The 26,526-nt window shown below is 45.2% G+C and overlaps 2 protein-coding genes across 5 annotated transcripts in view; one reads left to right on the forward strand and one right to left on the reverse strand.

Moving 5' to 3' along the window:
• IFT122 (intraflagellar transport 122) overlaps positions 1–12,442 on the reverse strand; it is a 65,386-nt gene extending 52,944 nt beyond the window's left edge. For 2 of the 4 annotated variants that reach the window (XM_043885676.1, XM_043885675.1), the window contains exons 1-4: positions 12,293–12,442; positions 5,959–6,025; positions 4,563–4,647; positions 368–446 (exon numbers count right to left, since the gene is read on the reverse strand). In XM_043885676.1, coding sequence (XP_043741611.1) covers positions 368–446; positions 4,563–4,647; positions 5,959–6,025; positions 12,293–12,333 — 272 coding nt within the window. In that variant the 5' untranslated portion in view covers positions 12,334–12,442. The remainder of the gene's footprint in view (positions 1–367; positions 447–4,562; positions 4,648–5,958; positions 6,026–12,292) is intronic. The other 2 variants (XM_043885674.1, XM_043885673.1) reach the window with 1 other exon arrangement.
• A 112-nt stretch (positions 12,443–12,554) lies between these two features.
• On the forward strand, positions 12,555–22,218 carry MBD4 (methyl-CpG binding domain 4, DNA glycosylase). The gene is made up of 8 exons (XM_043885678.1): positions 12,555–12,862; positions 14,381–14,611; positions 15,029–15,822; positions 18,509–18,583; positions 18,661–18,795; positions 19,783–19,932; positions 20,410–20,513; positions 21,737–22,218. Exons 1-8 carry the CDS (start codon positions 12,774–12,776, stop codon positions 21,812–21,814), a joined length of 1,656 nt encoding a protein of 551 aa, XP_043741613.1. The 5' UTR covers positions 12,555–12,773; the 3' UTR covers positions 21,815–22,218.
• The last annotated feature ends 4,308 nt before the right edge of the window (positions 22,219–26,526 follow it).

The raw sequence follows: 26,526 nt of genomic DNA on the forward strand, positions 1-26,526 counted from the left end.
GAACCTCGGCACAGAGAGCGGCCTGGAGCACACGGAGCCCAAGTTTCGGGCTGGCCACCCTGGGTGGATGTGGGGTCCTTCCCTGAGGTGGGGACACTGGAGGGGGCCAGAGGGTGGGGTAGAATGTGCAACGTCAGACTAACTGAACTGAGCTACACAGAAGCACCACCCAGTGCCGGCCGGGCCAGCAGAGCTCAAGACTGCTCCCTCACTAACTCACTCCCCAACCTTCTCAGCACACAGCCCCACAACTGAACTTCAATCCCAAGGAAAAAAGTCCTTCCTGATCTCTTTTCTAAGGGGTTTGTGCTTCAGTTGCTCAGTAAGAGGCCAAGTAATAATACCGTGCCCCTAAACCATCACTTACGTGTACTTGAGAATGCCTTCCAATTTTGACGTCCAGATTATAACGCTTTTGTCGGCCGATCCAGAAGCAAAGCGTTTGCCTGAAAGCGTTTTTAAAAAGAAAATAAATTTCACATTTCTTTAGGCTGGCATTTTGCAGACAGTATTTCTTAGAAAGCTGCTTCTTTAAGGTCCCTAGGAAGTATCAGTTGCTTCTGCAACCCTTCTTATCAGTGCTGGGTGGCAGCACTTTGGAGTCAGGAAGTTTGAGCTCATTTCCAGTTCTGTCTGGCACTAACGGAGATGTATGGAGAGCCTGTCGCAAGCCAGCATCACGTCCTACACTCAGAATTAAGTCATGATTCAAGCATACGTGATCCCTACCTTCATAGAGTTTGTCTGGTGGGCAAAGCAGGCATTAAGTTAAATTAATCCAATTCAAACACAATGTGGAGAGAAAAAAAAGCAGCTCTATGAAAGAGAATACATGGGGACCTCATTTCGGTGATGGAGGCTTCTCTGAGAATGGGATCATTCATTAAGACGTGGAGGCTGAGGGCTTCCCTGATGGTTCACTGGATAAGAACCCGCCTGCCAATGCAGGAGACCTGGGTTCGATCCATGATCTGGGAAGATCTCACACGCCACAGGGCAACTAAGCCCAAAGGGCAACAAAGACCCGGCACAGGCAAAAATAAATAAATATAATTATTAGGAAAAACAAACAAAAGACCTGAAGGTTGACCAAAGCCTAGCCAGGTGCAAAGAGAGCAGAAAGGCCCATCCATATGGGTCAAACAGATGTGCAAAGACCCTGAGGCAGGAAAACACTGCACATCTGGCAGGCTGAGAGCAGCCAGCCTGGAACATCATGGGCAAAGGGCGAGGTGGGTGGTGGAGGGATCTCCTGGGGCTTCGGGGCCACATTAAGACCCTGCTCTCTGTCCCAAGGAAAGGCTTCAAGCAAATGAGGGCCAGGTGAGGCTTTCGCTCTCACACTTTGACTGGGTGGCACCGCTACAAATACTAAGTCAGAGAAGCGGCTCTTGTCTCTTCTTCCTGTCACTGCTCCCCCACCCCGGCAGGCAGCAGGGGAGGGAGAGAGTGGGCTCTGGGCTCAGTCTGAGCGGGAATTCCCCCTGACGTCACCCGCCAGCTGCAGGACCTGGCAGGAGCCACTGAGCATCTCCAGGCCCTCGCTTCCTCATCGGAAAAGCGGAAGCAACAACAGTGTTTACCCCTCGGCTGTTGTGAGGAGGCAATGAGATTACAGTGCTTAGGACTGGGCCTGGCCTGGGATCGATGCTGAACAAAATCAGCTACTATTATCACTATTACTTCCTCACATCATCTTGTATTGCTTTCCTTGAGGAAATAAAACTAGTTCTTACACACCTGTGTATCATGGCTGCTTATTAAGTATTTAGTAAACTTAAGGGAGAAACCAGAAACAAGCGAAATCATCATATTTTAAAGAGTAAAACCATAATTCAGTGTATCTTTACTTCTAGATCCAAGGGGGAGGGACTGTTATCACTACCCAAGTGTTCCGAGGGGCGGCGTGAGGCACGGGGAAGGCGGGCTCCGCAGCCAGAGGACCAGGTCAGGCCCGGCCCTGCCAAGTCTCCTGTGACGCGCTAAGTCGCTTCAGTCGTGTCCGACCCTTTGTGGTGTGTGGACCATGGCCTGCCAGGCTCCTCTGTCCATGGGATTCTCCAGGCAAGAACAGTGGAGTGTAATGGCTCCAAGCCTATCTTCTCACCCCTTCCCTGCCTGCTTCAGAGGCTACTGGGAGATCAAGTGAGATGACACGTATGGCAGGACTTTGCAAAACGCTGACAAATGCCCCTGACCGCAGAGTTTGCTCTGACATCCCCAAGGGCCGTCATGGTGCCGCAGGCCAGAGGCCCTAGACTTATAAATTCTGAGACCTCACAGGTCACTCCCTGTTATCACTGAGAACTTGGCATATAAAAAAACAGGACTACCATGGGACAGCACACCTGACTACCAGGCAAGAGCCAGCACTGTCTCTGCCGCTAACCTGTTGTCATGTGACAGAAACTCACGTGACTTCGCTCGGTCATTATGCAGGTCTAACGTGAAGAGGATGGACTAGGTCAGGCTAACGCTGGGTGCGTGAAATGGCACGTATACATGCAGTATGTGCATTTTTCTAGAGAGGGGTCTGTAGCTTTCATCAGATTCTCAAAGAGGTCCGTCATCTAAAGGAAGTGAAAACCCTGGCACCTGAGTGATCATGGTCCATCCGCGCCCTGCGCCCCTGGTCCTGCTCCCTCCCAGCAGCGCTCAGAGAGGCCCGTCTCTAATCCTAGGTCCACGTGACACAGGAGGAAGGTGAGACTCAGAGAGTCAACCACCACCTCTAACTCACAGAGCTTCTGGGCTGGAACTGTCTCATCCCAAAGCCCATGTTCCTCCCCCAGACGCCCAGCTGGGGAAGCATGGATTTACTTTAACCCTCCGCATCAGTTTCACGCAGCTGGTGTGAGGACCACCTCTCTACTTCCTCACCCCACCTGGTGCCCTAATTCCAATGACCCTTCAACTCCATTAAAACCTCCCTCTCCATTGCCCCTCAGTCCTGTGGTCCTCTCTCCCCTATGACTCAGCAACAGTTCAAGGTCAATGTAGATAATCACTCTTTTGCATACATCCTCTGCCCCTGCCCTCGTACTTCATCTTCAAGAGGAGCCCGTAAACCTACCACTCTGGTAAAACCCCCCTCTCCACTTGCTCTGCCCCTCCCGTATCCACACAGCTCTAAGTGATGGAGAAAAAGACATCATCACACCGCTGAGTTCACTTTCAATCCACGGTCACCAGCTTCGGGTGGGCCTTTCATGGAGCTGGGGTCTCACGACACCTCCTGGGGCCATTTACTCAGCCCCTTGGGCAGGTGGTGACCGACTTTCTTCCTCTGCCCTAAACTCTCAGACACCTCCTTCCCCATCCTCGCTCTCAGATGTTGCTGCTTCCTGCCTCACTGAAAGGATGGGACCGAACTCCATGGCCTCTGCTCCAGGATCTGCAGCGACGCCCCCAGCTCCCCGCCATGCCACCTCTGCCCTGGGTCCCCTCTCCTCCCCTCACTCAACGCAGTGCTCCAGCAATTCCCTCCCCCCTCTCTACAGCATCAACTTTCTTCAAATTCAGCGTGTCCGAAACTGAACTCCTGACCTTTCACTCTAAGTTGCAGCCTTCCTCATCTCAGCAGAGGGCAACTCCATCCTTTTAGTCCCTCGAGTCAAAAACCTGGGAGTCACCCCGACTCCTCAGCCAATCCTACTGCTTCTACCTCCCAGCTCTATCCACTCCTCACCACCTGCTCTGCTTCTATAGGGATCTGAGCCGCCATCACCAGTGTGATAAAATCTGCCCAGATGACGATTCTTCACTTGTCTTTCTGCCTCCACCCTCACCCCCTGCAGGCTGCTCCCAGTATTTAAAACAGAAATCAGATCAGATTTCTCCTCTGCTCAGAGAAATGGTTCCCCATTTTCAGTGAGGATCAAAATCCTATGGCAGCCCACATTAACCAGCCAGCACGCCTGTTCCCTCTCTGCCCTCGTCCCCTACTGCTCCCCACCGCCTCTCTGTCCCAGCCCCAGGAAGGCACACCCACCGGAGGACCTCTGCAACAGCCGTTCCCTCTACGAGGAGCTCTCCTCCCCCTAGTACCAGCTGTCCTCACTTCCCTAGCTCCCCACCTCCAATCTTGGCTTACTGGTCCCCATCTCAACAAGCCATCCTGACTACCCTGCCCCATACTGAACCCAGCGCCCTGACCCGCCCAGCACTCTCAAGCCCTCTTATTCTGCCCTGTATCTTCTTCCCCACACTCACCACCTTCCAGTGTACTGTTTAATCTACTTATTTAGTACATTCATTGTATGTCTTTCCTCATACTCTCTCCCCCGCCTCCCCCAACATAGACATGAGTCTCACAAGGGCAGGGCTCTTTGCTTTGGTCTCTGAAGTATCTCAAGCAGCTAGAACAATACTTGGCACACAGACAGGCTTCAATAAACACTTAAATGACTGAATTAAGCTGAACGACTGAAGTCTAAGAGGCTGACTGTCTTCTGTAACTGGACGCGGTGCTCGAGCTCACTAAACATGATGTGGGCACAGCCAAGGAGAGAGACAAGCGACCGTGAGGCCACGACAGAGACTAACGCCGAGCGGCCTCTTACCGTCCTTCGCATATGCCACACAGTATACGGTGTCCTTGTGTCCCTTTAGGGGCTGAAGCAAGGTGCCATCAGATGTATCATAAACCTGGCAAAGAAGAGACCAAACTACAGATTACCCACATGGCATCCAAGGGTCAGAATTCCTGCAGGTCGTTGCTGCTATTTTTATTTTCATAACAAAAAGTGTCAATATTCTCAGTTTGTACCAAGCAAAAACTACACCGAGAAACCAGACTAACTGTGAAAGTTGAGAAACCCAAGAAGTAGAGGCCACGATTCCGCGTGTTGTGTGGCTAGGAATGTACCATTAATGCTCGGGAAACCAAAGTTCGGTCCGTGAAACTTCCCTGCAAAGTTCACTCCCCTGTGTGAATCTGGATCTACGACCATTCAAGCTAGACCCTCCCAGAGAAAGCCAGCACTAAGAGCCCAGCGCAAGCAGGATTAAACGCCAGTGCGACCCTGTGCCTCCTGCGACATCACAGAGAGGCATCTCACACTTGCTACCAAGAGTCTGAGAGTCACAGACCTGGACTCTGGGTCTGTAAGTGGGAAGGAGTGTTGTAAAACCCAGCTGTAATGTGGACGTAGAATTTTACAGCTGTGTGACATCTATAAATTTTGTGGAGATTGAAAAAAACACACCATCTGAGAAATAAAGGCAAGACCCTCCAGAAAGGATCCGTGTTGGAGAATATAACCTATTGGAAAAACCTAAAAGGATTTGGACTGTTTACCCTGGAGAGAAGAAGTCTGTGGAACAACTGACTCAGGGCTTTAAGATTATGTGGTTTCCCAGCGGACAGTGGAAAGCAAGCCGTCTGCACATCTAGAGATGCCAGAGCGAGAGGAAGCAGGCTAATGCAGGAGGAAGGGGCAGAAGGCAAAGGTTCTCAGGTCAAACTCAAGTGTTCTCTGAAAACGACTTTTATACACTGGGACAGCTTCCAGTGGGAGCTTATACTCTTTGAAAATATGAAAAATAGGACAACATCCATATGGAACTCTTTAGAAGGGCCTAGGCCGTCTGGCTTTTCATGGAGGGAGCCCCTTCAGTCCTGTTGCTTGAATTTTTTCAGGGCGACAAAAATGTGAACTGACAACAGCTCCATTTCAAAGGCATTTTGATTAATTATTTTTCAACTCATTCATGGGTGTCTCACGGTAGAAAGGGAAAGATTAATGACTCCAAAGGAGGTATTGTTCACAGGTTCCTAGCTGATAGACAGTTTACCTACCTGTTTTAAATAGCCCATTTCCTTCCCTATTAAAAAGTAATGACTGGTTTTTCCGCCCTTGCCTTTTTTATCTTAAAAACCGGGTCAAATTTCAGAGCACTTACACGAGGGAGAGGGGAAAAAAAGCACTTAAAAAGGAAACTCAGACAAAATCCCACCAGTAATCTGTTTCCTGCAGCCAAAATCAGTTGGGTTCCATCGGGCTTGAACGCGAGGTCATACACACTAAACAGGAGACAAGACAAGACAAAAGGACAATTAGGAGCCAAAATGATGAGGTCGGCTAATGGCCAGGAAAGCAAATGTTATGTCCATTATGAAGCACCGCTTGTGTAGGAGGAAGAAAAATAATAGCTAAGAATTGCGTTTGGTTGCAAATTCCATTCAATCACCACACCTTCCATCACAATTCACTTGGCAGCTAGGACTGTATCCCACTTAGCACTTGTCCAGAAGCCAGACGCCAGACTCGATTCAAAGGGTCAACAGTGGGGGGCACTATCTCATCATGAAACCATAAAGGCTACACAAATGAGTATGTGAGAGCCAGAAAATCCACAGGACATTTACTAAAATATCATTACTTCCTCCAATTAATCCAACATTTATCAAGTGCCTCTTCCATGTTAAGAACTAGCAGCTACAAGATGACAAAATCAGTCCCTCCCTGCCGTCATGAAATGACCACCCTTGTAGGAAGGTGAGGCTGAGACACACTCACAGAGAACCACATGTCATCAAGTCTAAAGCACACATTTTTTTTCACATTTTAACACTTCTGATGCTGGGATGTGTCTTATAACTGATAATGTGTCAGTTTAGTTGGCAGCATACTTTGCTCTCTTAAATCAAACAGAAAATAATATTTTACAAACAGTGACCTCTTAGATTGGTTGGAGTATAGAATAATACTGTGATAAAGGCTTTAGGAGATACATTAAAGCATATGTTGTAGGATTCCAAGCAGGAAGACAGAGTGTACTGATTCAGAGAGGATCAGAAAAAGCTTCATGAAGAACACAATCTGTGAAAAAGGTAGGGCTTTCGAGACAGGCAGGGGGAGACAGAGAAAGCGCATTTCAGGCAGAGAAAACCAAAGACAGGACGGTGTGAACAGCAAACATCCAAATAACCTAATTTGACTGAAACATGTGGCTATGTGCAGGGCAACAAGAAGCAAGTGATAAGGCTGGAGAAAACAGACTGGAGCCATACTACAAAGATTCTCAAATGCCCCCAGGCAGATGATTTTATTAGTTCCAGTGACCCAAGAAGAATGTGTCAGACAGCACGGCCTGACAGCCTCCTGTGAAACCTAAGCATGGGGTAAATTAACCTGGTACCTGTGAGTGATCCAAAACTAGACACCGTGGGGAATTCCCCAGTGGACCAGGGTTAAGACCAGATTTCATTGCCAAGGGCATGGGCTTGATCCCTGATCAGGAAAAGATTAAGGGCAGGAGGAGAATCGGGCAACAGAGGATGAGATGGCTGGATGGCATCACCGAATCAAAGGACATGAGTTTACGTAAACTCCAAAAGACAGTGAAGGACAGGGAAGCCGGGCATGCTGCAGTCCATGGGATCGCCAAGAGTCAGGTACGACTTAGTGACTGGAACAGCAAACAGGGAACTAGCTTCAGCCGGTAAAGAATCCACCTGCAATGCAGGAGACACAGATTCAATCCCGGGGTTGGGAAAATCCCCACTCCAGTATACTTGCCTGGAAAACCCCATGGACAGAGGAGCCTGGAGGGCTACAGTCCAAAGGATCGCAAAGAGTCAGACACGACTGAGGGACTAAGCATAGGGAACTAAGATCCCACAAGCCTCAGGTGTGGCCAAAAACACAAAAAAAACTCTCTGGTAACTACTTAAGAGCATTTACCATAGAGATACCTCATGTTCCCAATACAGTATACTAACGCATATATATGGAATTTAAAAAGATGGTAACGATAACCCTATATGCAAAACAGAAAAAGAGACATAGGTGTACAGAACAGACTCTGGGACTCTGTGGGAGAAGGCGAGGGTGGGATGTTCTGAGAGAATAGCATTGAAACAAGTATACTATCAAGGGTGAAACAGATCACCAGCCCAGGTTGGATGCATGAGACAAGTGCTCAGGGCTGGTGCACTGGGAAGACCCAGAGGGATGGGATGGGGAGGGAGGTGGGAGGGGGGATTGGGATGTGGAACACATGTAAATCCATGGCTGATTCATGCCAATGTATGGCAAAAACCACTACAATATTGTAAGTAATTAGCCTCCAACTAATAAAAATAAATGAAAAAAAAAAGAGAGAGATACCTCATGTTTATCTCTTCAAATGCATCATTTTATGTCGCCCTCACAATTCTGTGAGGTAAGAATTACTACTCAATTACAGGTGGTGCTAGTGGAAAAGAATCTGCCTGCAATGCAGGACACCCAGGTTTGATCCCTGGGTTGGGAAGATCCCCTGGAGAAGGAAATGGCAACCCACTCCAGTGTTCTTGTCTGGAGAATCCCATGGACAGAGGAGCCTGATGGGCTACAGTCCATGGGGTCGCAAAGAGCTGGACACAACTGAGCAACTTTCACTTTCACTTGAGGACACCACAGCTCAGGGAGGTCAAGTATCTTACCCAGTGTCACACAGTCAGGAAGTGAAAGGGCCAGAATTTTAACTCAGATCTGACTCTAGAGTCTGTGCTATCCCTCCTTCCACTCTCCTGAGTTGCTATCAATTTTAACAAATTTTGGCTGCTCTCAATACTTTAAAAACAGTGACTGATATTTATTAGGCACATTTATTTACATGTGTGCTCTCAATACTTTAAAAACAGTGACGGATATTTATTAAGCACATTTATTTACATGTGTGCAAAGCACAGTTTAAATGTTTTACACATGTTAACTTCCTTAATTTTCATAACAACCCTATATCTGTTTCACAAATGAGAAGACAGGTAAAAAGAAATTAACTAACCTGCTTGAAAATAAACAGCTACTGAGTGGACTGGGCAAGCACTCAATGCAGTTAGAGCCGGAATTCAAATCCAGTGCTCAGCTGCTAGCTATCAGCAGCCTGTGCTGTGAGCACTTTTATAAGAGTTAAAAGATAAGTTAAAAAAAATTTTTTTTTACTCAGATCTTTTTTTTTTTCTCCAAATCTCTTAAAAAGAAGTGAAAGATACAGTGGAAGGGCTATATGTTTCAAGAAAAGAGCAGTACAGAAAAGAATCAGTTCAGTTCAGTTCAGTCACTCAGTCGTGTCCGACTCTTTGTGACCCCATGAGTCGCAGCACGCCAGGCCTCCCTGTCCGTTACAAACTCCCGGAGTTTACTCAAACACATGTCCATCGAGTCGGTGATGTCATCCAAACCATCTCATCCTCTGTCATCCCCGTCTCCTCCTGCCCCCAATCCCTCCCAGCATCAGGGTCTTTACCAGTGATTCAGTTCTTCACATCAGGTAGCCAAAGTATTGGAGTTTCAGCTTCAGCATCAGTCCTTCCAATGAATATTCAGGACTGATTTCCTTTAGGATGGACTGATTGGATCTCCTTGGAGTCCAAGGGACGCTCAAGAGTCTTCTCCAACACCACGGTTCAGAAGCATCAATTCTTTGGCGCTCAGTTTTCTTTATAGTCCAATTCTCACATCCACATGTGACTAGTGGAAAAACCATAGATTTGACTAGACGGACTTTTGTTGGCAAAGTAGTGTCTCTGCTTTTTAATATGCTGTCTAGGTTGGTCATAGCTTTTCTTCCAAGGAGCAAGTATCTTTTAATTTCATGGCTACACTGACTACAGTGATTTTGGAGCCCAAAAAATAAAATCTCTCACCGTTTACACTGTTTCCCCATTTATTTGCCATGAAGTGCTCGGACTGGATGCCATGATCTTAGTTTTCTGAACGCTGAGTTTTAAGCCAGCTTTTTCACTCTCCTCTTTCACTTTCATCAAGAGGCTCTTTAGTTCTTCTTCACTTTCTGCCATAAGGGTGGTGTCATCTGCATATCTGAGGTTATTGATACTTCTCCCAGCAATCTTGATTCCAGATCGTGTTTCATCCAGTCTGGCATTTTGCCTGATGTACTCTGCATATAAATTAAATAAGCAGGGTGACAATATACAGCCTTGACGTACTCCTTTCCCAATTTGGAACCAGTCTGTTGTTCCACGTCCAGTTGTAACCGTTGCTTCTTGACCTACATACAGATTTTCAGGAGGCAGGTAAGGTGGTCTGCTATTCCCATCTCTTGAAGAATTTTCCACGTTTTGTTGTGATCCACACAGTCAAAGGCCTTGGCATAGTCAATAAAGCAGAAATAGATGTTTTTCTGGAACTCTCATGCTTTTTTGATAATCCAACGGATGTTGGCAATTTGATCTCTGGTTCCTCTGCCTTTCCTAATCCAGCTTGAACATCTGGAAGTTCATGGTTCACGTACTGTTGAAGACTGGCTTGGAGAATTTTGAGCATTACTTTGCTAGCGTGTGAGATGAGTACAACTGTGCAGTAGTTTGAACATTCTTTGGCATTGCCTTTCTTTGGGATTGGAACGAAAACTGACCTTTTCCAGTCCTGTGGTCACTGCTGAGTTTTCCAAATTTGCTGGCATATGGAATACAGCACTTTCACAGCATCACCTTTTAGGACTTGAAATAGCTCAACTGGAATTCCATCACCTCCACTAGCTTTGTTCATTCTGATGCTTCGTAAGGCCCACTTGACTTCACATCCCAGGATGTCTGGCTCTAGGTGAGTGAACACACCATCGTGGTTATCTGGGTCATGAAGATCTTTTTTGTACAGTTCTTCTGTGTATTCTTGCCACCTCTTCTTAATATCTTTTGCTTCTGTTAGGTCCATACCATTTCTGTCCTTAATTGTGCCCATCTTTGCATGAAATGTACCCTTGGTATCTCTGGTTTTCTTGAAGAGATCGCTAGTCTTTTCCATTCTATTGTTTTCCTCTATTTCTTTGCATTAATCACTGAGGAAGGCTTTCTTATCTCTCGGTGCTATTCTTTGAACCTCTGCATTCAGATGGGTATATCTTTCCTTTTCTCCTTTGCCTTTAGCTTCTCTTCTTTTCTCAGCTATTTGTAAGCCCTCCTCAGACAACCATTCTGCCTTTTGGCATTTCTTTTTCTTGGGGATGGTCTTGATCACTGCCTCCTGTACAACGTCATGAACCTCCATCCATAGTTCTTCAGGCACTCTATCAGATCTAAACCCTTGAATCTCTTTGTCGCCTCTACTGTATAACAGTAAGGGATTTGATTTAGGTCATACCTGAATGGTCTAGTGGTTTTTCCCTACTTTCTTCAATTTCAGTTTGAATTTGGCAATAAGGAGTTCATGATCTGAGCCACAGTCAGCTCCCAGTCTTGTTTTTGCTGACTGTACAGAGCTTCTACATCCTTGGTTGCAAAGAATATAATCAATCTGATTTCGGTGTTGACCATCTGGTGATGTTCATGTGTAGAGTCTTCTCTTGTGTTGTTGGAAGAGGGTGTTTGTTATGACCAGTACATTCTCTTGACAAAACTCTGTTATCCTTTGACCTGCTTCATTTTGTACTCCAAGAGCAAATTTGCCTGTTACTCCAGGTCTCGCTTGACTTCCTACTTTTGCATTCCAGTCCCCTGTAATGAAAATGATATCTTTTTTGGGTGTTAGTTGTAGAAGGTCTTGTAGGTCTTCACAGAACCGCTCAACGATGGTTTAGGTGATAAAACGACGAATTTAGGTGATAAAAATGGAACAAGACATTAAACAATGATGAATCATAAAGTGAGAAAGTCATTCTCTTTAGAGACTGTTTCAAACCTTCTAACAAGACACAGGACAAAGTCTTGGTTTGAGGCTATTCATCTCAAGCACCTCTCTGCCCACACTTGCTAAATCTCCGGCTTTAAAGACAGTACCCCTGAGGCTCAAAGGTTCTCTAGCAACAGTATCTAAGTACAATTTGTTAACCCCCTTTTGTTTCTCCCTGCCTTAAGTCCTAGTCATTTTACATTTAAAGCAATTGCTACTGGTTTTCACATACTGAGTAATAACGCTTCCCTGTAGAATGTAAAACCATATTTAAAGAAAAATAAGTCAGACAATTTTGAGAGAAAACAAACAAGAGTATAGGCAACACGTGGATGTGGCAAAAAGTTGTCAAGTTGGAAAAACACCGAGGAGCCCTGGATGGATTTTTGAGTAAGACAACGACAAGATCCGATTGTGAGGACTTGTGAAGCCGCCTCTAAAGGCCGCTACCTCATACGTGGTACATCCCCTCGCTCCCACTCCAGGCCTCAGCTTCTCCATCTGCAAAATGGTGGGAGGGCTACCTTGGAGTCGTCCAGACCCGGGGCTCAGTGTCCTCAGCCCGGGCCACAGGCCCGTTGCCCTTGGCAACCACCGGGATTCACGCCAAGGCGCCCGCCATCCCTCTGGCCCTCGGCCTCCCGCTCCTCCCGGAATGTCCCACTCCTCACCACTGCTCGACTTTATCTCTCCACGTCAACACGGCCCTCATCGCGGCTTCCCTGAAGCCTCGGGCCCCTCCTCCCCACCTCAGCAACAGGCCTCACTCGGCCAGCCACTTTGTCTACCTGCGTTACCCCGGCAACGCACATGCGCAGTGAGCTGCGCGCGCGACGGGGTTTCGAGTGCGCATGTCTAAAAGAGCTGGAACGCTGGAACGGGAACCTAGAGGCGCCCGCGATTGGTCGGAACGGTGCGTCTTCCTCGACGAAGGATTTGATTGGCTGAGCCGCAGAAATGGTGGCTGCGGTCGAGGGGGCGGCCGGAAAGCTGCAGAGGAATCAGACAGGCTTTCACTGCGCTCATCTGTTGATTCCAGCCTAGTGCTCCGAACTGAAGAGGTTTTCACTTCTTACTCCGCTGCACTCCCAGAGCGACGCACCCTCTTGGCCTGTTGCTGCCGCCGGAGCCCGCTTGAGGGGCACGTCTGGGATGGAGAGTCCGAGCCTGGGGGACTGCGGAACTGCCCCCTCGGTCGTCGACTGTGAGCGCCTAGTCCCAGACCGGCTGTGTGACCTCCGGCAAGTCATTGTCCCCTTTCGGGCCTCTGCTTCACCACCTGTAAAATGAGAATGGGGCGGGGGGAGGGGGGAGTAGAAGGTGGCTGGGCCTTTCTCAGCTAGGGGGTGTGGAGCCTTGGAGGCCGGCAGAGTTAATTCCTGCAAGCAGAGGCTGGACGAGGGAGCTGGGCGGTTTTCTGGTGCAAGGAGATGACTGCCTGGGAGTCAGTCAGTCATCTGACTGGAGGATCATCAGTCATCATCAGTCATCTTGAGGATCCGAGGAAGACCTTGGAGGAGATGTGTTAAGCAGCCAGCAGCGCCCCAGAAATGGATACTGTGAGAAAGTAACACAGGAAGCTGCAGTCATTGTTTGAGTACTTGTGTATGTGCGGGGTGAGGCTAAGATGACTTACCTAACCCCCCCCCCCAAATATAATCTTCAGAACTACCTTAAAAGAGGTATCACCTCCTTTTTACAGGTAGATAAACAGACTTTGAGAGGTTAAGTAACTTGCTCTTGGATCACACAGGTAGTAAATGGAAAAGCTGGTATTTAAATCCATTCTGTTGATTTTAAAGTTTGTGCTGTTTCCACCAGGATTCAGTTTCCTTTTCACCAAAACTGAACGGTGAAATTTCTCAAGATCCACCCATATTCCACAAATTAACCCCAAATTGCATCGGAACACCTTTATTCTAATCCTAGTTAATCACTGATTCATGCTTAGTTTCCCTGTTTGTAGAAAAGAAGTCGGTTAGACAGACATCTCTAGACACTCATCCAACTTTGAAAATGTATGATTGAATGATTAGGATACCCTCTACTGAAGTTTTTCGACAGTAGTACAGGAACAGAAGTATTAGACCAAGATTTAAGTAGACGTGGGTTCTGGAATCTTTTCTGCAAGTAACAATCTTCCTGTCACTCAGTTTTATCAATAAAATGAGAGTAATCCTTATCCTACCTACCTTAACAAGGTTATCAGATCAAGAATGAATGAGAATTTGAAAATTCTATATCAGAAGTTCTTTACCTTTTTGAGGGCTACAACTTCTGATGAAGGTAATAGATACTTTCCCACCACCCCCAAAACGCACATATATTAAAAATTTTACCTCACTTATTTGGGGGGGAGGGTGAAAGAGGCTGTCTCACTAACTCTTTTAAGCCTTTCTGTGTATCCCCAGGTTAAAAACTTGGCTCTTGGTTCATATGTTTCAATTTATGCCAAGTGTCACCAGAAACCTCTATAATGGCGCTATTCAATGATTAACAAAAAAAATTTTTTTTCTAGCAAAGTGCTTGAGTTTTTCATTGTGCAGTGATTTCCAACCCTTTTTAATCCATATTGGAGGACAGGAAGGTGTTGAGAAATAGGAAGATACTCTCATAGCGTGACTGATCCATACTGACTCTAACCTCTCCCATAGTCCATGTAGTTCCTTTTCTGTCACTGACTGAAACTGAATAAGCAGAATCAAATTAATTTTAAATGAGCTAATCACTTGCCCTTTGTTTTTTGTTTTTTTTTTCAGGGAGGAAGATGTTGCTCTGGGGTCAGAGAGAGTGGGAGAGGATGAAAAACAAATGGGGATGAAAAGCAGCAGTGATTGTAATCCCCCGCTACAAGAGCCTATTGCTTCTGCTCAATCTGGTGGGAATGCAGTGACAGAGTGCCGAAAGTCTGTATCGTGCGGATGGGAAAGAGTTGTGAAGCAAAGGTTATCTGGGAAAACAGCAGGCAAATACGACATATATTTCATCAGGTGAGCATGCAAGGTCGTAAAGACAGTGCAGCCAATAATTTTGTCTAGACGGATGGTAGGGAAGCATAGCAGAAATTTTGACTTTTTTCTGTCTTTAGCATAAAACCATCATGGATTTTGTTCCTTCATTGTCACTGGTTAGTTATAGCCAGTGAGCTGGGGACAAATACTTAACCTTTTCTCCTACCTTGAATGGTTACTGGTAAGACTGCGCTTGAATTATATTTGTAAAATTGTATTTTATTATCAAAGAGGAAGCTATTTAAAAGCACCATTTTAGCAGTTTTTTATTTTAAATAGCAAATGTCCATGGCAAAATTTGGAGATTACTAAAAAAAAATCTGAAACGTGACCCAGTTCTTTTTAAAAATCACTTTTATTTACTAGCAGTAAGTGTTCTTTAATATCATTTTCTAGCCCACAGGGACAGAAGTTCAGATCCAAAAGTTCACTTGTTAATTATCTTCACCAAAGTGGAGAGACTACTGTTAAGCCAGAAGACTTTGATTTTAGTGTACGTCCTGAAAGGAGCATCAAATCAGGATGTAAAGACCGAAACACAGCAGCTCTGACATCCCAACTGCAAAACCAAAGTAACGGTTCAAACCGGAACCTCAGGACACGAAGCAGGTGGAAAAAAGATGCATCTCCCCTGCCAAGTGCTAGTTTGGAATTGCAGGATAGTGGAGAACTACCTAACTTGAAAGAGGATGAGGGTGTTCATGATATTGCCTCCAGAAAGGTTAGAAAGTCCAAAAGAAAGGTGACTGTTTTGAAAGAGATTCAAACTAAGAAAACAAGGTGCTGTGAGAGTCTTCCAGATCCTGTCCAAAGTAACGGGGAGTCTCAGAGTGAACCTGCTGCGCGGGAAAGTCACCCTGAGGGTACTTGCATCTCTGATGCCAGAGCCAGCGACCAGGCCCTCAGTGTGACCACTGAAGAGGAGAGGCTTGGTAAAAAAAAATCGTCGTGTTTGGAACCAAATGTTGAACAGATCTCTTCTGGCATCGTAAGCAAATTATGTTCGGCCAAAGAAGCAGAACCCAACAATAAGTGTGAGGACACCGTTTTAGAATCTGAGGAAATAAGAACCAGAGTAGAAGCTGGAGAGAGGAAGGAGCATTTGCATATGGACGTTTCGGAAGGTGGCTCTGAAACAGAGGACAGCTCACAAACAGAGAAAAGCCCTACGTCTGCGAAAGTATCCCAAGGTATTCAGTGCGCTAAAGTGCTGTTAAATGCGCGGAGGAGTTTGCACTTCCTGCCTGTAGCCAGTTAGGATGTGGGAATAGAATGAAGTTCTTGAGCCGTGTTATCAGATACACCCCACCAGTTGGTCCTAGTGCTTTGTCTGACTGGTGTTTAAGCCCTTTGGCATGGCAGAGAAGGAGTGGTGGGCTGCCACCTTGATGACCCCAGCAGAGGACAGTTGTGCCACAGACAGTTGCTACCGTGGCTCCCTAGTACTACACCTGGGACTCTCGTCAACAGTTCTCTCCCTTCTTCCCTTTTGTCCAGCCAGTAATCTTAGAACGTTGGAGGGGAAGAAAAGGCTTCCCTTGTGAGGTCTGAGGAAGACTCCTTTTAGACATAAACTGTTTGAGATTAGCCACTATCTTCTCTTGTTACTTATTACTGATATGTGACTTCCAGTTTAATTTTGCATGTATCATAATTTTGCATGTATCACAATCATTTTTATTTTCTGTTGTAATGCTATTCTAAAATGCTTTAGAGCTCTAAATAATTCAAAACTAATCACATAGTTCATCTATTATTTGTAATATGCTCTTGATACAGAGTTCAGAGCTTAGCAGTTTTGCCTTAATGATACTTCAGTGAATAGGAGATGAAAAGGAGACCTTTGAGCAGCCCTCTCTTAGTTATTCATTATGCCATTATGATATAATGAATAACTCCTTTAAAGAAGAATAGTAATTTTACTTAAAGTCCTATGGGGAGACAGCGTGGGACAGACCCGTAGAGCAGGTGGTTAGACTTGGTTCCTTCTCTTAGTCCTCCTCATGGTTTTATTATGTCTTTGCTCTGCCTGGAGTTTCTCTGCCTTAAATAGAAGATGACCACATACACCTAGGAACTGCATAAAAATTCTTCAAATCTGCCCATTAAAGACCTTGAGCATCCTAAAGTCTTGAAGTTTATGTAGGTTTATTGTTAGTACAATGAGCAAATAAAATATTGAAAACATCCTTTAGTGACTAAAATGCAAGTATTCTATTCATCGCATGCATAAAGTCTATTCTTAACATGAAATGATACGTTTACTGTAGGTAATACTAAGTGTCTGACGGAGTAGTAAAGACTTTCCCATTGTCTTAGTTATAAACTGCCAAGTGAACTGAACTTAGTCTCCTATTAATAAGAAGGCTTAGACAGCATATACTTATAGGAATCCGCAGAAGAAATTAGCAAGTAGGTAGTAAGAGCAGTTTCCGTTGTTCTCTTTTTACTTTCCACTGGGCTTTGCCTATTCAGCGGAGAAGGCAATGGCACCCCACTCCAGTACTCTTGCCTGGAAGATCCCATGGACGGAGGAGCCTGGTAGGCTGCAGTCCATGGGGTTGCGAAGAGTCAGACATGACTGAGCGACTTCACTTTCACTTTTCACTTTTATGCATTGGAGAAGGAAATGGCAACCCACTCCAGTGTTCTTGCCTGGAGAATCCCAGGGATGGGGTCGCACAGAGTCGGACACGACTGAAGTGACTTAGCAGCAGCAGCAGTTGCCTATTCAAGCTAGAATAGCAAAAAACCCCAGACTGATTACCTGGAGACATGGATACACATCCCAATCTATAGTCAATCTCGCTGTTGTTCAGATAGTTGCTTAATTTCTAAGCCTTAAGAGTCTTCACCTGTAAAATACAAGCAGTAACCCTTACTAGTCCTGTTTTTCACATCATGAATGTTGTAAAGTAAAATGGGAAGTGAAAAAGATGGCTTCACGCTAGACAAACACAAGGTATTATTAACTGACATGCAAATTTAGAGGGTATGGCTCTAGGGATTATTAAATGAGATGATTTTAGAAACTTGAGAAGCCTAATAATGGTGGTTAAAGAGTCTTTGTTAAATTGAACATCCCAATGGATAGTGGCCTCCGGTACCGTAAGGTCCAAATCTTTGGACTTTTCTGCAGGTTCTGTTTTATGTGTATCCTTTTTTGTTGTTTTCCTGATAAAAGTATTCACTGCAGAATATTTGAAAAATACAGAAAATTACAAGAAAAGTTAACAACAACCGTTATATCATTTTGGTTTATTTCCTTCTATTTGGTATCATTTTTTCTTTTTTTCTAAATTGGAATCATGTGTTGAGTATTGCTTTTTTCACGTAAAAGTTAATGACATGGGAAAAAACTCATGATCTAGTCTTAAAATATTTTAATGACCACATTGTACAAGTATCATAATTTAAAATATTCTATATTATTTCCAGTTTCTGAAAATAGTGAACTCTGAACATAAATCAAAGAGAACTAGTATAACAGAGTGGTTAAACGCATGGACTCAGGAGCCAGGTTGCCTGGATTAGAATTTCAGTTCTAACCACTAATTAAATAGAACAAAGAAGTATAGCTAATAAAAAAAAAAAAAAGAATTTCAGCTCTGATACTTACTAGCTGTGTGACTTTGGGCAAGTTACCTAGCTTCTCTGTTCCTCAATTTCCCTATCTTCAAAGTGGAGATAAAATAGTACCTGCCTAGCTCCTAGGTCATTAGTAGGATCAAATTGGTTAATTTTTGTGAAGTTCTTAAATAGCGCCTGGGACATTCTAAATGCTTTTTAGTAGTAGTGTATTGTTATTTGCAGTCCTGAATATTTCTGTAGACTGAACCATAGATTCTGTAAACAATGTTCACTCTTCCTTTTCAGAAGACACCATCCAACGGACACAAATAGAAAAAAGGAAAACAAGCCTGTATTTTTCCAGCAAATACAACAAAGAAGGTATCCCTTTTCCCATCAGAAAGCCAGACTTTAAATCTGTTTCAGGTGCTCAGCTCTGATACAGTGTGTTTGTTTAGCTCTTAGCCCCCCACGACGCAAGGCCTTTAAGAAGTGGACACCTCCGCGGTCACCTTTTAATCTCGTCCAGGAAACTCTTTTTCATGATCCATGGAAGCTCCTCATTGCAACTATATTTCTCAATCGAACCACAGGTTTGTGGATTCTTTTCATCTTTGTCTTTAGTAGAGACTGTGTGTTGAGGAGAATTGGTTAGGCGGCCTGGCCTCAGGTTTGATTTTTACCTCAGGTGAGGCCTCCTTTTAATCCTCAAATTTTTCACCTGTGAGAAAGTTAGACTAGATAACCTCCAGCAGCTTTTTTTGTTTTTTTAATAATTAAATTTACTTTTAATTGAAAGATAATTGCTTTCCAGTACTATGTCTGTGTCTCTATTACCAGCCTTTTTTTGCATTAAGGAGCAAATTGTCATTTATTTTCTGCTTCCAAATTATTTTTGGTCATCAGTGAAAATCAGTTACTTAAGATTCCTCATCTCTCTGTCATGTATAAGTGCACTTCTTTTTCATTGGATGCTTTCTTTAATGTCAGTGGCGTGTTTGTGTTAGATGTGCTTTTACACTAGTTCTCTGACGATCTGATTATTTAAACACTGACATCGTGCAAGGCCAGGTTTCAGCATAATCTGGACAACTAACCAAATAGGTTAATGATGTTAGGTATGGACCCTGAAAGTGGTTGCTGTTTATTTAGGTAATGTCTTCTCATTCATGCTTGATTGCTCAGTCGTGTCCAACCCTTTGCGACTCCATAAACAGTAGCCCGCCAGGCTCCTCTGCCCATGGGATTCTCCAGGCAAGAACACTGGAGTGGGTTGTCATTCGCTTCTCCAGGGGATCTTCCCGACCCAGGGGTTGAACCCAGGTCTCCCACCTTGCAGGCAGATTCTTTACCATCTGAGGCACCCGGGCACGTTTCATAAAGAGAGTGTTTTTTGTTTTCATTCTTTCTTTCTTGTTAAACCACTGATTAGAAGACATTGGTTTCCCAGGTGGCTCAATGGAGACGCAAGAGACACTTTTCACTTCACTTTGATGTGAGGTTTGTAGATAAGGAAGTATCTGCACCTAAAATCAACCCATCCAGAGGCATGTAATCACATCCTTATTTTTACTTCCCAGGCAAAATGGCCATCCCTGTGCTCTGGCAGTTTCTGGAGAAGTACCCTTCCGCTGAGGCAGCAAGGACCGCAGACTGGAGAGATGTTTCAGAACTTCTTAAACCTCTTGGTCTCTACGATCATCGAGCGAAAACCATTATCAAGTTCTCTGGTAACTTTACCCATACACCCAAAGGAGAAAACATAAAAATGTGCCTATTTAAGAGAGGGCCGTACCTTAAATTTTAATGTCTTCAGTTGTGACATTAATAGAGATCTTTCTGCCCAAGCTCTGAAGGCATTTGAAAATTGTTCGCCTGCCCCAAACCACGGTCTCCCACTGACCCAGGAGGTAGATCTTTGCCCGGCGCTGGGTCAGGCCGTGTGAGCAAGATTAGAGGAAGAAGGCAGGGAAGCAGAAAGCCCAGCTGACCTCGGGATGTTCCCTCTGTCCAGTTAGCCCAGCTCAAAACAATAGAGATGAGTTCATGGCAGACAGCAGAGCCGACAGGACTTGGCACTGCAGGAATTCAGAAGGAAGCAGTCACCACTGAGGCTATTAGGAGACATGCTTTCCCGTCCCTTTCTCCTTTTTAGGGAAAGGATTTTTCTAGAAGCTAACCTGATGTGTGGGGTGTTGTGTTCTCAGATGAATATCTGACAAAGCAGTGGAGGTACCCGATCGAGCTTCACGGGATTGGCAAATACGGCAATGACTCCTACCGAATTTTTTGCGTCAATGAATGGAAGCAGGTAAGGCCCAGCTCCAGCACATTTTGTCTCTGGGGCAAAATAAGTCCACCATGGTGGTTCAAACTATTTCTTGGACATAACTCACTATTACGGTCACAACCAATTTCACTCCAAGCTGGAGGGGTAGTGGTGGCTTGGGGTTTATTGACAGCAGGAGAGGGTCTAGAGGTTTTCCCAAGTTCATGAAGACTCCCTGGCCTCTGAGTGACCCGCATTGGTATGCCTCTTCTGGGCCTGTTCCTGTCGTCCCCATTCACATACCGTCTCCAGGCCCGATGTTGTTTTCCTCATGTCACAGTCGTACTCGCCGTCACAAGCCCACCCCTGAAGGACAGCAGGCAGGTTTGGATTAGGTGGTCTCAGTTTGTATGGACGATGGGTCCTTCGTCAGCTACCTGTTCTGTTGAGCATGCCCAGCCTGCAGGCATCCGGGAGGCATCCTGGCCGCCAGTAGGCACTGCCTCAGAGCCTGGCACACTGCCCCCTTGGTCTGTGACTTGTCCTGAAGCGTTTAGCTGCTCGGTCTGGCCAAGCCCAGCCCTGCTTTACCCTTTGTTGTGACCTGAGCAGGTCGTTTAAAACTCTCAGGGTCTACAACCTCCTTCTGGAAAAATAGCCTATTAATGTTTGACTCACGTTATCACCACCTCACACACTGAGTCCTGGGGAAGATCATTTCCAAACTGGAAAGTATCTTGTAAACTGTGAATGATTCCTTTGATGTAAGATAGAATTCTAAACATTTGTGAATCCTGTTAGGGTACAGATTATTATAATTTTTCAGGTATATCATCATACGGTGTTCCCCCACCGTATCTTTTTTTTTTTTTAACAATTTTTTATTTTACTTACTTATTTTTGGCTGCACTGGGTCTTCACTGCCTTGTGTGGTCTTTCTCTGGTTGCGATGAATGGGTGCTAGCCTTCATTGCGGTACATGGGCTTCTCGTTACACCAACTTCTCTTGTTATAGAGCACAGGCTCTAGGGTGCATGGACTTCAGTAGTTGTGGTGTGTGGGTTTAGTTGCTCTGCATGTGGGATCTTCCCAGACCAGGGATCAAACCTATGTCCCCTTCATTGGCAGGTGGATTCTTATCCACTGCGCCACCGGAGAAAACACACCCCCACCACCACCACTATATCTTTAAAAAGCCAATTTAATAAATGCATTTCTGACAAACTTACATAAGGCATCTGTCTTCTGTGTTGTGTTTCTTCCAGGTACACCCTGAAGACCATAAGTTAAATAAATATCATGACTGGCTTTGGGAAAATCACGAGAAATTAAGTCTATCTTAAAGAGTCTCTGAAGTTTTCAGACTTGTTTTTTTATACATCGCTTTGCACTTTGATTCTTCAGAGCTACAGTAAGCACAACCACCTTTCCAGGCGTATGGGTTTTAATCAGCCCAGCTACTACCAACCTGCTGCGTGTTTTCTTAATGTGTGTACCACTGGTAGATCTTTGCTACGGAATGTGCTGGAACATGTTTTAAGAGCTTTTTTTTTTTTAAGAAAAAATAAATTGTTATTTGACAACAATCCTAAAAATTTAAATGTATATGACTTTCCAATAATGAAATGTGATTTGAAGTTGGAAAAAAACTCTTCTTAGTTACCAACAATATAAAGCAAATTTGTATCAGCTTTGCTTGAGGGAAGATTAGACTTTCTGCTCTCTTCCTGTAGAAAATGATACCATTGCTGTTCAGTCGCTAAGTTGTGTCCAACTCTGTGCAACCCTGTCGATTGTAAGTCACCAGGCTCCTCCGTCCATGGGGATTCTCCAGGCAGGAATACTGCAGTGGGTTGCCATTTCCTCCTCTAGGGCATCTTCCTGACCCAGGGCGCGAACCTGCATCTCCTGTGTCGGTGGATGGATTCTTTACCACTGAGCCACTACTAGGGAAGCCCAATTAATAAAAATACTTTTATTAAAAAACACCTTCTGTGAGGGTGATCTGGCCGTGTCATCTGTCACCCCATTGACTGCCAGGGTTGATTTGACTGGCTGGTTGGCTAGGTGAGCTGCACGTTCCGCTGAAGAGGACAACCTTCCCCAGTTGAGGAGGACCGTTCTTTGATCAAGGATATGTGAGTACCTGCACCCACCTGCTAGAACCTCCAAACAAGCTCTCAAGGTCCATTTGTAGGAGAACATAGTGTATTCAAGCTTCCAAGACTCCAGACACATCCAAAAAAAAAAAAACACTAACCCCCAAGGGAAAATAAGAGTATTTTGTCATCATGAATGTGTGTGTTTTTTATAGAGCCTTTCCTTCTGTTCTTTTTTTTTTTTTTTGACTGTACCAGGTCTTAGCTGCAGTATCTAGTTCCCCAACCAGGAATCGAACCCAGGCCCCCTTCATTGGGAGCACAGAGGCTTCGCCACCGGGGAAGTCCCTGTCATTTTGCATTCGTAAGGACTCTGTTGACTTTTAGGAATTGGAGGTTTGCCCCCAGCATCCATTTGATAACGGAGTGTGGATACCTTCCTGCAGTTATGTTTCAGAGTCTTGGTTTCTGACTCATATGTTCACTGTTATCCCCCCTGTGAAAACTCAAGCATTTACCCATCTCTCATCTTCCAGCTGGAGGACAGGAACTTTTTAGTGTTATGCCATTTTTAATACAGGTATTATCATGGTATAACCCAAATACTAAAACATTTACTTTAGAAGGAACTCACATTACAAATGAGAATCTTAAGTTATCAAGCCTCAATTAATCATTTTAAGGTGAGAGGGTAACAGGCAGGGAGGCCAGGGGAAATAGGCTGCAAGTGTCAGACGTTTTTTTCTCTCTCTTAAGGGGCAGGAGGAAACAAACTACAAGGGTTAAGATTTTTTCCACTTCTCTATCCAAATTTAAAAAGGTTTCCCTTAAAATTCTGTGTTGCCATAATGACACCTGGTTCCACCTGAACTTAACTTTTCTCAAACCTTGAGCTAACCAATGCATTTTTCTTATGGAAATAATTGTCTTAAGCTATGTTAATGTACTGTGTTTTTACCCTAGACTCTGTCTTCAAGTCAGTTCCACCTAAAGGCCAAACCTTGAGCTAACCAATGCATTTTTCTTATGGAAATATTTGTCTTAAGCTATGTTAATGTACCATGTATTTACCCTAGACTCTGTCTTCCAGTCAGTTCCACCTAAAGGCTCAGAACCGACTTGACAAACCAGTATGTTTTACTCATACATTGTTCTCCTAATCTATATTAATGAAACTGTATATTTGCTTGGAAATCTGCCTTTATTCAAGGTTCATGTCAATGGCTTTATGGCCGGAGAGGACTCACCTGGTGCCAGTGTTATCTCAAAATAGATGTTGTGGGTGAGGGGCCTGGTGCCATTCTCTAAGTTTGAGACATTTCCTTTCTCTCATGAGCAGACTGCTAGTAGGTATATAACATCCGGCTAAAGACTAGCAAGGGGGCACTCTTTCTGCCCCCTTCCGATGTCTATGTCAGAAGCTTTTCTCTGTCTCTTTTATTCTTTAATAAACCTTTATTACACAAAAGCTCTGAGCAATCAAGCGTCGTCACTGGCCCCGGATTGAATTCTTCTGTGGAGGCCAAGAATCCCAGCGTCTTACACGGTTCAGCAACAACCTTTCAAAGGCATAATTTGCAAATTAAGCTGATTGAATAAAGGAAAAATAAATTGTTAGGAAAACTGCTTTTGTTGTAGGGTAGGGTGTGAACAGAACAAGGAAACACTGCTCCAGAGCACTGGTTGTTTGCACTTCAGTGAATGAGTTCCATTTTTTAGAGAACGATGGATTTTGAACAGAGCGGGAAAACTGGCCACACACACACCCGCAAGGCAAGCATCCACTGCATAACCTCCCATCACATTTTTACGTAACAGACACCAGAGTAGCAGTCACTAAGTGCGAAGGTCTGTGCTGGGTAGGGACATAAAGATGAAAAGGCTCTGTGGGGACCCTCACAGGAGAGAGAAAGGTATAAACAATAATGAAAAGAACAGAAGGGGTAAGGTGTGGGGACAAGGCGCCGAACACTGCGGTGAAAAGTCTAAAGGGTCCCCTGCAACCCTGGCCACAGCTGAGGTCGGAGGGTAGGGCAGGCACCAAACTTTGGGTTCAGGGGTGGCGGGGCCCAAGTCCCATCCCAGCACCTCCATCAGGATTGTGGGCCTGTGGACTTCGCAGGGAAGCTCCGCATCAGGAGCTCAGGCTATAGCAAGCCCTGCCTTTTCCCTTTTCCTGCAGATGACCTGGTCTCTGTACCTGTTCCCTCATCTCTTGAGAATGGGTCAGTTATGATTATTAAGTCAATATACGAAATAGTTTACATGGTGTCTGGCTTATAGAAGCACTGCATCAATGTGGCCCAAAGGGATGGTCCGAGTGAAGACCTCAGATTGTTGAGAGGGTCACAAAACTAATGCATTTTAGGGACTTCCCTGTCAGTCCAGTGGCTAAGACTCCACCCTCCCATTGCAGGGGGCCCAGGTTCGATTCCTGGTCAGGTCACTAGATTCCACATGCCTCAGTGAAGTTCCAGCACAGCCAAATAAAATAGTTTAAAAAAAAAAATAATGCATTTCAGTAAAGATGGTATCTTATACACAGTAAGCCCTCAAGTGTTTGGGTTTTTTCTAACTTTTTATTAAAACAAATTTGCCCCCAAAAATTTAACCATTTTTAAAGGGCACAATTCAATGGTTTTTAGTACATTCACAATGTGCAACTGTCATCACTAACTCCAGGATATTTTCATCTCCCCAGGAAGAAACCCCTTACCTGTTCATTTTAGTCCCTTGTATAGTTTCTTTACATTTTTAGTTGCTCAAGGAGACATTTGTCCTGGTATAAGCACTGCAGCCAAGGGTCCCAAGTGCCAGCCTGTCAAAGAAGCATGTGTAAGTACTTCCTTTTTAATGACTAATATATATTCCATTGTTTGAACAAGACCACCTTTTGCCTATCCAATGGACAGGTCCAATTTTGGGTTGGCCAGAAAGTTCCTTCGAGCTTCTCCCTCAGATCCTATGGAAAAATCTGAGCGACCTTTTGGCCAACCCAATGTTTCTCAGGTTCTATTATTTCCAAAGCATGGCACTGTTAGGGGAAGCACACTGATTGAAACCACCCACCCTGGCCAGGCACCATAGTAACCATTTGCATGAGTTGTTTTAAGGCAGGAGGTCCTGGTAAGGTCCTGGTAAGTGTACTAATAAGCCTCCACCAACCAGAAGAGTTCCGGAAAGGTCAAAAGGAGACACCACCTGTCCGACTGCCTCCCAGAATCCTTCTCTCTGGCATCCATCTCGGCTGAACAAGGCGTGCACCACCAGGAAGGACTCTGAGTCAGAATGATTGGCTAAAGACAACCCCGAAACTAATCCCATCACCATAAAACCCGAGACTGCCAGCCATATGACAGAGCAGTTCTCCCGGGTTCCCTTACCCTTCTGCTCTCCGCCAGGGCGCCCTTTCCCAATAAAACCTCTTGCTTTGTCAGCAGGTGTCTCCTCAGACAATTCATTTCCGAGTGTTAGACAAGAGCCAGATTTCGGACCCTGGAAGGGGTCCCCCTTCCTGCAACAGCACTGTGTATCTCGGGGACCAAGCATAGCAAAAACACTGCCTCTATTGTCCAGGATTCACTAGGGGTCTATCTGGAGGAGGGAGGGGGTGTTCTACACAGGTGGAGACCTGCTGAAGTCCCTACGGTTTAGGGGGAAACCAGGGATTTATTACTCCAGATTGAGGGGCCACCGGGCCAATCTAAGAAATCCAATGGGGTTTTTGTTTGTTTGTTTGCGGAGCCAGAGGCTCTGCACCATTTACTCCCGGCCCCTCCCAGGACCCTTGCAGGGAGCCAGGCTGCCTCTCCCGGACTCCAGGCCTGGTGAGTCCTCTCCCGGCGGGCCTCCCGCCACGTGGCGGCGCCCAGCCAATCAGCGCGGGGCGTCCGTAGTCCTGGCAACAGTTGCGTCCAAGCTCCGCAGGTCTCCTGTCTCTTGCAAACTTGGTTATT

Source organism: Cervus elaphus, chromosome 24 (genome assembly GCF_910594005.1).
Source record: "Cervus elaphus chromosome 24, mCerEla1.1, whole genome shotgun sequence".
Classification (NCBI taxonomy): domain Eukaryota; kingdom Metazoa; phylum Chordata; class Mammalia; order Artiodactyla; family Cervidae; genus Cervus; species Cervus elaphus.